The sequence below is a fragment of the Cajanus cajan genome, chromosome 4 (assembly GCF_000230855.2).
Source record: "Cajanus cajan strain Asha chromosome 4, NIPB_CcT2T_4, whole genome shotgun sequence".
NCBI classification, from domain to species: domain Eukaryota; kingdom Viridiplantae; phylum Streptophyta; class Magnoliopsida; order Fabales; family Fabaceae; genus Cajanus; species Cajanus cajan.
This window is the reverse complement of record NC_138520.1, coordinates 71,368,120-71,382,283: the sequence shown is the minus strand read 5'-3', so window position 1 is coordinate 71,382,283 and position 14,164 is coordinate 71,368,120. Positions and strand designations below refer to the sequence as shown.

General features: G+C 32.8%; 2 protein-coding genes across 2 annotated transcripts; one reads left to right on the top strand and one right to left on the bottom strand.

Annotated features, from left to right (window-relative positions):
- Window positions 1–2,349: 2,349 nt before the first annotated feature.
- LOC109802099 (mitogen-activated protein kinase homolog MMK2) lies at window positions 2,350–8,846 on the top strand. Its single transcript, XM_020363312.3, has 6 exons — window positions 2,350–2,751; window positions 4,083–4,212; window positions 5,476–5,613; window positions 5,910–6,242; window positions 7,529–7,712; window positions 8,407–8,846. Exons 1-6 carry the CDS (start codon window positions 2,603–2,605, stop codon window positions 8,580–8,582), a joined length of 1,110 nt encoding a protein of 369 aa, XP_020218901.1. The 5' UTR covers window positions 2,350–2,602; the 3' UTR covers window positions 8,583–8,846.
- A 459-nt stretch (window positions 8,847–9,305) lies between these two features.
- On the bottom strand, window positions 9,306–13,470 carry LOC109802098 (putative polygalacturonase). The gene is made up of 6 exons (XM_020363311.3): window positions 13,313–13,470; window positions 12,829–13,161; window positions 11,307–11,427; window positions 10,561–10,735; window positions 10,358–10,428; window positions 9,306–10,217 (listed from the first exon to the last, which is right to left on the bottom strand). Exons 1-6 carry the CDS (start codon window positions 13,343–13,345, stop codon window positions 9,502–9,504), a joined length of 1,449 nt encoding a protein of 482 aa, XP_020218900.1. The 5' UTR covers window positions 13,346–13,470; the 3' UTR covers window positions 9,306–9,501.
- Between the last annotated feature and the right edge of the window lie 694 nt (window positions 13,471–14,164).

Below are 14,164 nucleotides of genomic sequence, written 5' to 3'. Positions count from 1 at the left end.
TTGATGGGTCATATAATTCTTAAAAAGAGAGAGAGAGAGGAAAATTTGAGCACATTTTGTTTAGTAATTTTAATTACTATTGCTAAACATAATTATAAAGGATCGCGTTTAAACAATAAAAACTGTGTTTGTTAATATAAAAGAAAAAAATTTGTATAATTGTACGTTTTATTTATAAATATGATAGACCTTAATTATTAGAGCAAAAAAACAATCGACCATTAAAAGGATCTCAACTAGAAAACATAAAAAGATAAGGAGAAAAGGAAATTCCACAGTTAGAGTAATGCTTAAGAAATAAAATACAGACGGAAAGAAAAGGAAGAAAAAAAGAAGAAGCAATAAATGGCTGTTATAATCTTACTACAGACTTGTAAGCAAAAGTTACACACACTTGCGTTAAACTTATTGGACAGTTGTATATGCGTTTAAATGTAATAATTAATGAGTGTACACTAGATTTTTAAATATATGTTTTAAATATCTTAAATTAAAATAAGAATATACTTTAAACCATTATTAATAATCATCTTTAAAAAAATCTTTCCTCTCAACTTTATTTAATAAAACTTAATTTAATTTTACTTAAACAAATAACTTATTATTAGAAATAGAAAAGAAAGATATGTATAATTATATAAAAAATTAAAGACTCAAATATAGTTTTGTCTGTATTTTTTTTTTTCATTCTAACATTTTATAATGTTTTAAAAATAGTCTTTGTCACCAATTTTTGTTAAAAAAGTATTATGTGGTAAATAAAATACATACTTTATTTGTTATATTTCACTTTATCATTGTTATTAGGAAGGTAAATTGATTTTAATTTTTTAAGACAAAATTTTGAAATATATTTCATTATTGTTATTTCATCATACTCTTCACACACATTTTCTTCAGACTATGGAACATTGTGTCCTAACTATTATTGATGACTAAGTTGGACCATTGACCTCCCTTCTTTGATGAGATGACCCACCCATTGCTACTACAATGGTCGTAATAGGTGACAATGGTTTTGAGCTAACTGACATAATTTTTCTTGGTCATAGAGGAGACAACATTGATGGTAACAGTAGTAGAGTGGTGGACATCTTGTGACGCATGAGCTCTTGCACGATGAGATTGTAGCCAAGCGTGAGAAGTTACTTCTTGTTGGGAGATTGGGGTTTGGATTGAGAGGTTTAGAATTTCCAATGTCATTTGAATTAGAGAAAACAAGTACAATCACGAAGGTGAGGGTTTGCCTGTGGTGAAGAGAAGTGTATTTTAAAATTTTGTCTAAAAAATGTTAAAAAAATCAATTTATCTATGTAGTGATAATTGTGAAGTGAAATATAATAAATATAATATATATTCCATTCGACAAGTAGAAATTTTTTTTCTTCACAATAGTTGTTTATAAAGACTATTTTTGAAACATTATAAAATATTGAAATGAAAGAATAACATAAAATTTTATAGAAACTAATTGTGTTTGGTAGATAGGAAATAAATAGGTGAAAATAAAACGAAAAAAATAGATAAGAGAGAAATAGATGAGTAGATATAAATAAGAAATAAAATAAAAATTTAGTTATTTAGTTGAAGAGAAATATATGAGAAGATATATAAGAAAGAGAATAAAGAAAAGGGAGAGAGACACACAACTTTTTAATTTCTCACCTTATTTTTTATCTATCAAACTTCTCAATTTATTTCTACTATCTTATTTTCATTCTCAATTTCTTATTTCTCATCCATTTCATCTTAACCAAACCAATCCTAAAAAAGAAAAATGATAAATTATAAGGATAAAAATTATATTTAAATCAAAATTAAATTTCATTTTTTTAAATTAAAGAATAACAAATATTTTTCAATAAAATATAAATTAAAATTATGACATTAATTTAACATAAAAATAGATACTTTTAATTTCACATGCATGTTTTTTAATCAACAAGTAATATGTTGGTAGATTGCGAAAGTCTGAACCACCAGCCAATGAAAAATAAAATTTGATTTTACGAATTTTTTTTATTTTCTTCGTTCACGAACAATTTTCGACATCTACCTTGAATATCTGCTTAAAATATATTTAATTGAAAAATACACATTTGGATGCATAAAAAAAATTATGAGTGTATTTTTTTTTTTCAATTCCAATTGAATTAAACTTGACTTTCAAACACAACATTCTCTATCCAACATCAAAAGTTCAAAATGAGTAAAAAACATTTAGTCCAAAATCACACCGAAAATTGAGAGATAGTATGAAAGGAAAAAAAGAAAAAATCAAAGCTCCAAAAAGTGCCACATCTTCACGAGTTCACATACAGACGCTCACGCTTATGTAGGCAAGACAAAGCAAACACACACACACCTACTCTCACTCTCTCTCTTACTCTTAGTCTTACTTACATCCTCGTTTTTCTCTCTCCTACACTGTCCCCGAAAGTCTCACTCTCACCTCACCCAAACGAAATGCCCACGACTTTTACTACTCTTAAATTCAAAACACCCCACTTCACCAATTTAGCTCCTTTCTCTTAAAAATCCTTGCTTTCTTTGTTGGGTCTGTTTCATTCTTTTTTCTCTGGTTTTGGATTCCGCACCAGACATGGCTCTTGAGTCAGCTGACATCAGAGGAGTTCCGACTCATGGTGGACGCTATGTTCAGTACAATATCTATGGTAACCTCTTTGAGGTCTCTAGGAAGTATGTTCCTCCTATTCGCCCCGTGGGAAGAGGGGCATATGGTATTGTTTGGTAAGTAAAATCTGCAGTTGAGTTTCTTTTTTTTTGGCTGAATTCATTCGTTTGTGTGTTGTTTTTGTTGTTTGTGGGGGTGTTTTGGGATAAAGGGTTGCTCTTTTTTTAGCTATGTATTTTTTTTTTTTTTTGCATTTTTGGTAAAAATAAAAACTATTGTATAGTCTGATACCACCGTGTGTCCATCGTTCTTATGAATCTTCACGTGACATGTAACTGGAAAGAATTAATGAAACTCGATTATGGGTCACTTGAAATTCATCAGAACCATGGACATGTAGTAGTTCCAGACCATATAATAATTTGGAATCTTATTGGGGTTTGGAACACTTGGCTCTGAAAGCAAGGAAGTGGTATCTGATGGTGGTCAATGGCCTTTTTGTTGATTTTGGATTTGAATGTAAGGGGAAGCTCAGAATCATAGGTGATTGTGTATTTGTTGGAATAGGTTTTATCTTAGTTAGTCCATTTGGTGGTTGGCTTGTTTGTAAGCTGGTATTCTGGACTTTTGTCGCGGACTCGCGGGGTTTAGTTCAAGTTGATGTTTGGCTTGTATCTGTTACTTGTGCGAATGGGGATTGAAGTGATTTTGAAAATTTGTATTTTTTCTTCAATGCTTTTAATACGGAACTGATGTGATTCCTGAGCTGAATGTGTGCTATTGTGCTAAAATATATTCTTTGTGATCATTGTTTGAGTTTGATTGATTGGAGTAGAGTAATTGAAAGAGAATCAAGTTTCATTTTCGTGGGGTTTATTTAATCAAATCTAGTTTTTTGGGTTTAGGATTGCTGGGATACAAACAAGTCCCACATCGATAAAATAAAACAAGAAATAACAAAAAATATAGCACAAACATACTTCAATGATTGAGAGGCCTTTTGGGTGATGACCAAAAGCAAAACCGTGAGGGCTAAGGCCCAAAGCGGACAATATCTCGTCATTGTGGAGTATGTTTGTGTAATAACTTTATAAAAATAATCCTCATAAAATATCCCCTCAGACAAATACCATAAAATAACCCCATCAAGGATTTATAGGTTAACCTCAGATTATCTTGTTAAAGAGCTTAGTTTACATATTTGGCTGACACTAGTCGAGTATCATAGCCAGGCTGCTAGAATTTGGCACTTTGGTGTATTTGTTGGCACTGTAAATAACACAATCATCTGGATTTTCAGACTCATTAAACTGAAGATAATTTGAATCTTGTAGAAGGTTTATTAGAATTTGGTGTGTTAGACAATGACTTGTCTTTTCTTTTATATGTATTTACATTCTGTTACCAACAATGTGAGGGACAATGTTGTGTTTTCATTTTCCTCCAGTGCTGCTGTAAATGCAGAGACCCGTGAAGAAGTTGCCATTAAGAAGGTTGGGAATGCATTTGACAACAGAATAGATGCCATAAGGAATCTACGAGAAATTAAACTTCTTCGGCACATGGATCATGAAAATGTAATTTAAATAAACTTTTTTTTCTTGTATTCTCACATCTAAACCTTGTTTCCCTCATTTGTATTGCTTTTTTTCCCCTGTCAAATTCAGATATCAAGAGAGTGCCATTTTCCATCTGTAGCAGTAACATTATGAACTTTCCTGTTTGACTTATTATTGCCTCATATTTTTATTTCTTTGTTTCTGCCTCTTATTTTTGGGTTGTGTCTGTCACACTGCAACCATAGGAAATTTTTCCATAATTTAATTGTGATGAAGGATCTTTAATGTGTGATCCTGTTGAGCAGTTCAATTTAGGCATTTGCTTTAGAACCCATGACCATATGTATAATTTGGTAGAAGTAATTATTGATATACTTTTTTATTACGCTGTCTTTCTATAAATTCAAAAGTCTTGAAAATTACATATCGAAATATCTGTGTATTCTGGCATATTTGTTTAATTGATATCGAGATACAGGTAATGGAATATAACTTTTTTTTTTTTTTTTTTTTTATGTAACTACATTATATTTGCTTGTGTACCTTTCTTTTTTGGCTTAATTACCCTTCTTACCGTTTTATATTTAATCTTCCTGAAAAAGTTTTCTAATTTGTATATAGTGAAAAACACGTATTTTTGTGAGTCAAAACCTATTAAGAGTTGGTATTAGTATTATGGTGTCATGAAATTGTTATCCCTGAGTTACATTACTGGATTACTAAAATCAAGTTTCATTCTTCAAAGTTGGTTGAAGTTTTTAGATGCATAAACCTCAATGCAGTAGAATATCATGTGGCATAATGCAAAATTTTGACGTATAGATGTGATTTTAATCTTTATGAACTGAACTACTTATGAATATATTACTGTACAATATTTTCTCTAGATGCATAGGTTTTTTGACCTGTTTTGCTGAAATTTAACAATTTAAGCACGCTGGTTAATATCTGGTCTTCACTATCATTTAATCATATTCATCAAACTAGAACTGGCTTTTGAATGGAGTAAATTAGATAGTAGAAAGTATAATCTTGTTGGTTTGTAAGTAGCTTTCTAATGGAATTCTTGCTCAAATTTTGTTGGAATGATTTCTTCATCTGTAAATGGATCAAACGATGGTGATTTCTCTAGAACAAGTGCTTGTCATCTTGTAGTCGGTCTCTAGATATACATTCACTTTGTTTCATGGAAGTTTCCTGATTGGATTTGGATTCTACAATCATTATTAGAGTTCTATTTGAAACAAGGCTTCTTACTTATAAGTTACTTCTCTAATGTAGGTGATAACCCTTAAAGACATTATTCGCCCACCACAGAGGGATAACTTCAACGATGTGTACATTGTTTATGAGTTAATGGATACTGATCTGCATCAAATAATTCGATCTAGTCAACAATTGACTGATGATCATTGTCGGGTTAGCACTAAAACTATTTCTTTAAGCATGTGCTTTTTAATCTATCTTGTTGAATGATCTCTAGATTATTTTCCCTTTTAAAATTATTGCCAAACTAAAGTTAAATAGCATGCTTGGATTAGCTTAATCAAAATTCCCAAGAGCTTTTGGCAGTTCTGAATTTCCTTCTTACTGTTTGGAATCTCCTTGGCTCTAACCTTTTTGTTTTGAATTAAAACAGTACTCAACCTACATGGATTTATATAACCAAAGATATTTATACTGTCTCACAGTGACTGATAAGATACATTTTCCAGTATTTTCTGTATCAGTTATTACGAGGACTCAAATATGTACACTCAGCAAATGTTCTGCACCGTGATCTAAAGCCTAGCAACTTGCTACTGAATGCCAACTGTGATCTTAAGATTGCAGACTTTGGTCTCGCTAGAACTACATCTGAAACTGATTTCATGACTGAGTATGTGGTTACTCGGTGGTACCGAGCTCCAGAATTACTTCTTAATTGCTCAGAATATACTGCTGCCATTGACATATGGTCTGTGGGTTGCATCCTTGGTGAAATCATAACACGGCAACCCCTATTTCCCGGGAGAGATTATGTTCACCAGCTCAGTCTGATTACAGAGGTATGTATTAGCTAGAGATCCTGAATGCTGAATGATACTTTTTTACAGATGGTTCCTGAATTGCAAGCATGCTTATTGTGCTTTCATTCAATTTTATTTTTCTTTTATATATTAGAATGTTGGAACCACTTGCAATTAGATAAAAAGAGAAAGAAATTCTATGTTTATCATTTGATTCAGGACAGATAAGGCGCAAGATTCAATGGATCAAAGTTAGGGTTTTCTTGGGGAATTAAGCACAAAAATTAGGGAAATTTTGTTACAAAAGGTTAGGAAAACTGGAGTCATATGGGATATGCAGGGATTGATGGTTTGCTAGCAAAAAGATGATTGTTAAAGGAGACATTCTAAGGAACTCAAAGAATAATAATTTTAAGGGCTCAGATTTGATTCTTAATAAGGAAAATAGTAAGAACAGCAGTAGAAATTGAGAAGAACAAAAATTGAGAATCTCCCCTAATGTCCGTAGGTTTTCACACCTAAGAGAAAGAGACTCATCATCACAACATTGGTGGCTAGGGTATTTCCCTAAAATTGATTTTTTTTATTTTTTATTTTCTGTTGTCTTTTGTAGCTGGTTGCATCACATATATAGGGCTGGTGAAACTTGTGTAGTCTGAACTTTAGTCTCAAGTCTAATAGTAAGCCTCTAATACACATAATGAAAGCCTAAATAAAAATAACTCAAGAAGGACCTCAAATAAATAAATAAATAAACCTCTAGAAAAGGTCCATAAAATTAAATAAATAGAACTAGATCAGTCTTAGAAAGACCCTAATGAAAATTACTGAAATAGCCATAGGACTGACAATACACTATTGATTATTTACAAAATTTACCCTAATTGAGGAGATGATAACAAAAACTCATTCAAGTGTTTTGTGGTTGTGAATAGAAGACTGATAGGAGTTGTTGTTGCAATATTAAAGTCAGGACTAAAATCATTTCTAGACCTCCTTGGTGAAATTTTTGCATTTCTTCAGCATTTTGTGTATTGTGAACCTGTATCGCCATGTCTAAACCAATGCACCAGGGTGGGGTTGGGGGGGGGGGGGGGGGAGGGGAGGGTAGACATAAGGTGGAGAACTTCAACTTTGAGAAATAAAAAAATGGGTAAAATATGACTGGATAGATAAGTCATTAGGTTCCAGCTGGCTTCGATCTCACAATTTGCATTAAGTTGTACATTTTTCCCTACTGATTGCAACTTATCTCTCATTTTCAGACTTGGTCTTCATATTTAAAAATTAGTTTAAGTTTGACAAATTTTCCTTGTTTTAAAAAGCTCATAGGTTCACCTGATGACACTAGCCTTGGATTTCTACGAAGTGATAATGCTCGTAGATATGTGAGACAGCTTCCACAATATCCAAGGAAACAATTTGCTGCTAGATTTCCAAGCATGTCTCCTGGTGCTGTTGATTTGTTAGAAAAAATGCTTGTCTTTGATCCAAATAGACGTATCACAGGTAAAAGGATATAATTTTTTTTCTTTCTTATTTTAGGTGCAATCCTTGTGATTTTGTTTTATAAATTGCCCTTTAAAATCAATGTAGAGTTTGCTGACCTCTGCAAATTTCTTTAAGTTAGAACAACCAAATCAATGACCAGGTTGTTATTGGTTAAGTGCGTGCGTATACTCATTTTCTTCTTACTGTAGTTTGTATTTCATCTCGTTTAAATATTCGTACCATGATTAACTTGAAATAGTGCTATACCATTACCATGCCCATGAAGTTGTAGCTGAAATCTGAATATGAAAATATGTATTCGTCTTTGATAACATTGAATATTAAATGTTGGTTACAACGAAAATAATAACAACCGTAACCTTTTTCCACCAGAGGGGTTGGTTACATCTATGCTATTGTCTTTTGTCCAAGACCAATTCTTCAGTGAAGCCGTTTAATTCTGTCCATATCCTAAGCGTTGCTTATAATTCAAACTAATTGGGTATCCAAAGCAAAATTATCATCTCAATTATGTATTCATTTTCTAAGTTTCTATTAATTTGAAAATGTTAAATATATATATATATATATATGCAGAGCCTGCTTACTGCTTGTGATACAGTTGACCATTTGGCAAAGATTCTATCGTTTCTTGCGTCAGATTTTCTTTTTGTCTATATTTTTATTAATGGTACGTTATCATGCTTTGCAGTTGATGAGGCTCTGTGCCACCCTTACTTGGCACCTCTTCATGATATTAATGAAGAACCTGTTTGTGTTAGACCTTTCAGTTTTGATTTTGAGCAACCATCATTCACTGAAGAAGATATCAAGGAACTCATTTGGAGAGAATCTGTGATATGCAATCCTGATCCAACGATTTATTGATATTTTGCATTTATTATTGTATGTGCATAGTGAAATAGGTTTTGACTGGTTTACAACACTGCTGGGGAGTTGTCTGTTCTCCACAAAAGTATTTAGCATATTGGATATACTGAGATTTTTTTTGTTAAATTATATTATTTAATGAGACTTTGTGAGGTTGTCTTTCATTTGATTATTATTTCACATTCTTGGATAATGTATTGTTGAGATGTACTGTTGGAATATTAAAAGCCAAGCAGCATTACTTGAAGGTTTCAGCAGAAATATCCTGACTCATTTGTAGTTGTATTTCTATCCTTCAGCTTAGACTAGGACAAACACTTTAGTGCTGTTAACTGATGCTGTCAGTTTCTCCATCTTTTAGAATTTAGACAGTTATATTATGAAAGGAAACTCTTATGATCCAATTGCCAGGTATATTATTTGAGTCCCATATCAAAAGTATGAGATTCTAGTGTGAGGTTAATGAGGTTTTTTGCTCTACAATTTACAACTAGTTTTTGTGGTGCAGTTCTTCCAAGGTTGTTATCATAAACTTTTCATTTGTGGGGACAGACATTATCCCATTGTATGACATAAAAAATGTAATGGTTTGTTGGTGTTTGAAAATGTTTTCAGAAACTACCTTGGGTTGCTCTTGCTCACCTGCCATGATCACTCTTTTTGTCTTTTCAGTTTTATGCTTAATTTGAATGAATATGCATGGGATACTCATGGCAAAACTTGAACAGAAAATTTTGATAATATTAACTTTAAAACTTACAGCAGCATCAAGCCATCAAGTTCCACAAACAAGGAGAGAAGAAAAGAAAACCCTTTCATTTCTATATTTTGAAATACCATTCACTTCTTAACTTGAGAAATGCTTACTTGATAGTCTGAGAAAGACTACTCCTAAATCAACAACTTACATAGACTACTACATTACAACATATGTCATGCTGTAGGTGCATTTCTTAAGCTCCAACATGTCAATAGGTAGACTATCTGCAGGGAAATCACATGCTTTGATCTTCTCTGGCCCCTGATCAGGCAACAAACCACAAGGTGGAGGGGTCACTCCACTCGTGATCCCTTCAATATCAGTGCAGGTCCATGGTTGCTTCTTGGCCTTGGCTGCCATCCCAAGTGTCACATTGGCAATGCAGATTCCTGTAAAGGGGTCATTGGATATTCCTTGAAACCTCGCAGCTATGGTCACATTTTCAGCCACAACATCTCTGTAGTTGATGTTTTTTATCTCAGGCAATGCATTAGGGTCATAGTGGCTATCAGCATGTGAGTTGTAGTCACCAGTCATCTTAAATGCCCATTTCATAGTATGCAAGGTCATTCTCTTCACATATATGTCCTTCACATACCCTCCTCTCCCTACTGCTGTCTTGATTCTGACCCCTGATTCTGTTTGGATGGCTGTGATGTCCTCAGCTCTCACATCTTGGATACCACCAGACATCTCACTTCCCAAGGCAATGGTTGCACTGTAGGGTGAAATGCATGTTAGTCTTCTGATCACTAGCTGTTTGGTAGGCCGCCCAAATTTTATGCCATACTCATCCCATCCACTCTTAACAGCCACACAGTCATCCCCAGAAACTATATAACAATCTTCAATTCTCACATTTGTGCAAGAATCTGAAGAAAAAAAAAGAGTTAGGGCAAATGTTTATTTAACAATCCAAACAAAACTCTATTCTATGGTTACATAAACTTCATTGAATCCAATACTTGCTTGCTATACATTATTCTATATTCGAAGAATTTGAAATACTGACCTGGGTTGATGCCATCAGTGTTTGGAGATTTGACAGGAGCAAAAATGGTGATGCCTTGTACAATGATATTGCTGCATCATATTGAAATTTTTGTTATATTCTTGAAAATAAAAGACAGTTCGAGAGTAACTATATCAGTGTTGCCTGATGAAATGTATATCTAAGCACATTTTTATATAAGACTTGAAGACAAGTGGGATTACCTGCTGTAAACAGGATGAACATTCCATGAAGGGGAATTGAGGAGAGTTAAATTTGAGATTTGAATGTTTTCTGAGAACATTAATTCAATCAGGTACGGCCGAGTGTATTTCAGCTTTTTACTGTGAAATTGCTGCCACCAAAACTCACCCTGACCATCTATGGTGCCATTTTCACCTGTGAACAAAAGGGTCATGATTGATATTACATCATCATCATAAAAGAAGAAGAATATATTCTAATCTAATTTTAAGAGTTTAATTTATATACATCAATGTAAAATATTTTTAGTTTTTTACATAAACATTTAATAGAAATTTTATTGCTCTTTATTATTGACTAAAATTTATTGAAAATTATAAATTTTGCTAGATCTTACGTCTCTTTTAACGAGTCTCTCATCTAATTTAATAATATGACTCAATAAAATTTGTAATTTTCAATAAATTTTAATCAATATCAAAATGTTGAAAAGAAAGTATATTATAAAGAGTGTCATTAATAATCTTCTAATTACTTTAAAAATTATATCAAGAATACATTTTGATTGATTCACGGTCTAAAAAAGCTTCTATCAATGGATATGCTTATTAAACTCATTTCTTTATCATCACGTCATATTAATATTTTGTATAGTGATCAATAATTATATGCTCAGTCATAAAAAATATGGGAGGAAACAAATCTTGGTAATTAGAACTGAAACCCTTTGGATACATATAACTGAAACTTTCTTTTTGCCTCGTACCTGTGACAATAACATCAGTGAGGTTTGTGCCAAATATGAGGCTTGTGAATCTTCCTGCTGGTGCGTCTCTTCCTCTACCGTATGATGGGAGGGGTTCAAGCACAGGCCACTCAGTTATATCCTAAACCATTTTTTTTAATACAAATAGAGTTAGCAAAAGCACACATGAAAGTGCCAAAAATGTGCCACATTTGGAACCGTTGTCCTAGAAAACACAAGACAAATGTGTAATGGACCACTCTATGACACTGTTGAAGTTGTTGTCTGGATGTACGAATAGGCCAAAAGTGCCATGATAAAGAAGTTGGTGTGGGATTTTTGGACTATGTGTATTGTTGAATTTTTTAAGAATATTGCTCTCATGAACCTAATAATGCTCTCATATTCTCGGTAGAAAGTGGGGAAACTTGTGACATATTATTTATCTGACATCTTCCCTTTTTGTAACTCACGTGAACCCCTTTTAAATTCTCTATTCCCGTTTTAAAAAATGAGCAATTAGTCTATGATGGTGACAAATAACAGCAACTAAAAATTATTTGCACATTAGGTTCAACACTTATATTCTTTAATAAAGATCAGAGTTCAAATTTTAATTTGGACATAAAGTTACAACAAGTACTATTACTTTATTTCTGTAAGGACTGATATGGTGGAAAGAGATAACTAGAGGCTCATTATTGTCCAATGAATTTAATTTGGTTGTCAACAAAAAAAACAAGAAAATTCAAAGAGTCTTTGATTTTCTTCCAATGAAATCTCTCCTGATGTTTCCTGTCATGCTATAAAACTAATGAATTTTTAGAGCATCTCTTAATGTATTTCATTGCTTGTTTTGTTCTGTCATAGTGTCATCAGACTTGGAAACAGTTGCAGCAAAATACTGCCAAAAGGAAAGGTGCAAGCACAGGCAGATGAAGCCAAGTGATTGGTACAACAACACTATCTCAAACACCAGAGTCAGTAGAAAAAGCATCAGGAAAAGATTTTGGTAGCTTTGTGAGTAATAATAATACCACTTCGAAAGAAAGGCTTTGGAACAATAATACCACTTTGAAAAGCAAAAGCTTGACAGTTATGTGAGGGGTGAAAATTGTGAAAGACTTTATTTTAGTGCTCATAAAACAACAGATTCTAACACATGGAAGTCTCTGATCTAACATATATGTGGTGAAAATTTGTGGGGTAACCCAAAATGACGTACATAGTGTTGATGTGCAAGTATGAATGAAAGTCTCACTTCAAATAGTGTTAGATACGTTGAAGAACATATAAATGAGAAAGACTTAATGCCTTCAGGTTTTTAATTAAGAAGTGATGTCAAACTCATTTATATGATTTGTTCATCATCCATTGTAAGGAGGTATTTCTAGTATTAACTCCTCTAGTACTCTCAACAATTGGTATCAGAGCTAATAGTTTGGGCAGAAGGCGGTGGAGTTCATAAAGTGTTTTCATAAAGCACAAAATGAAAACTTACTATGCTGTAAAACCTCATATCAAAGGTGTAGAAATGGGATACCTGAGAAGCAAGGAGAACGGCACCTTTGTCTAGATAGAGAGTGAAGTGACTTGTGAGGTTGAAACTACCAGTGAGCCATTTTCCTGCAGGAACGTAGAGCTGAGAACCACCTTCAGAAGCATACTGACTCAGGCGACTTATTGCAGACTGAAATGCCTTTGTGTTGGAAGTTTTTCCATCTCCAACACCACCAAAATCTGTCAATGAAGCACTGTGAGCTCTGCAGTTTATAGCATTGTACTCTAAGGAAGTGGTCACAACTTTGGCCTTTCTACTCTCTACTCTCTCTGAACTCAGCACAACCAAAAGGAGAGCAAAAGCTATCCTAATCACCTGCATAGACAATACATCCATGAAAATAGATTGTTAGAAAATGAAGTTGTAAGTATATGCACTAAAGTTGTGCATATACTAAGAACAGAATATGAGAATACTTCTAAGAGTGGATAGAGTAAGAGAGGAGGAAAAATGGTGTCACGTGTACCCTCTTATGAGTTTTCCACAACAGCTCCATCATAAGAAAAAGAACTTTAGAATTGTTTTTGGTATGTGTGGAGAGTGAAGCTACTACAAGTATTTATAGCGGAACATAATGTTATGGTCACTACGTTCATTGGTTCCTAAAAGATAAAAAACATAAAAAAGTACACAAAATTTATTTTGTTTTTCTTGAAGCGAAGAAACATAGCAGCCCTGTATCATGTACTCAGATTGTTATTTTTATGGGTAAAAAGATAAGTAATTTTCTTGAGGGGGCATGACATACCAAAAGAATGATAGGTAGTGCAAGTCTTGATCCTTAGTTGCAATTTGGAAAAGTTGTGTTTGACATCATTACTTCCACAAAAATTGAGTGCATGCTTATTTTCTTTCCTTATGATCACTTTGAAGGTTTTTCTTCAACAGAACTTGTTAAGGAATATTCAAGTAGCTATTCTCTGAAATTATAAACGCTTCATTTATATGTTTAGAGTTTTTTTCCTTTGTGCCTTTTTTTTATTAGTTGATGAAGCATTTATTAACGATTTTTTTTATTTAAAATATTTATACGAATTTATCAATATGCTATCAATGAAATTTCAAATGAAGCCAAAACCGTTTAATTCCCTGCTTGGAATCTCTAGACAAACTTTTGTAGTCTCTAATCTCATGTCTAACAAAGTCAACCTTCATATATTTGTAGTCCCATAAATAGTGTTTGGATGAATATCGGTAAAACTGATTTTAAATCTAACTTGTTTAGTTTTACGTTTTCACATTTTGTATGTGATTTTTTAGAAGCTAATATTTTTTCAGAGTTGCGGATTTCACATCCTAAACGTGATTTCACCATTCA

What these genes read in the sequence shown, in the direction of transcription:
- LOC109802098 (XM_020363311.3), bottom strand. Translation starts at nt 13,345, where the DNA reads ATGATGGAGCTGTTGTGGAAAACTCATAAGAGG. An exon ending in CACTGATGTTATTGTCACAG is followed by an intron (nt 10,736 to 11,306) that starts GTACGAGGCAAA and finishes TTTTGTTCACAG; the next exon opens with GTGAAAATGGCACCATAGAT. An exon ending in GTTCATCCTGTTTACAGCAG is followed by an intron (nt 10,429 to 10,560) that starts GTAATCCCACTT and finishes AATATGATGCAG; the next exon opens with CAATATCATTGTACAAGGCA.
- LOC109802099 (XM_020363312.3), top strand. Translation starts at nt 2,603, where the DNA reads ATGGCTCTTGAGTCAGCTGACATCAGAGGAGTTCCGACTCATGGTGGA. An exon ending in GGCACATGGATCATGAAAAT is followed by an intron (nt 4,213 to 5,475) that starts GTAATTTAAATA and finishes TCTCTAATGTAG; the next exon opens with GTGATAACCCTTAAAGACAT. An exon ending in TCCAAATAGACGTATCACAG is followed by an intron (nt 7,713 to 8,406) that starts GTAAAAGGATAT and finishes CATGCTTTGCAG; the next exon opens with TTGATGAGGCTCTGTGCCAC.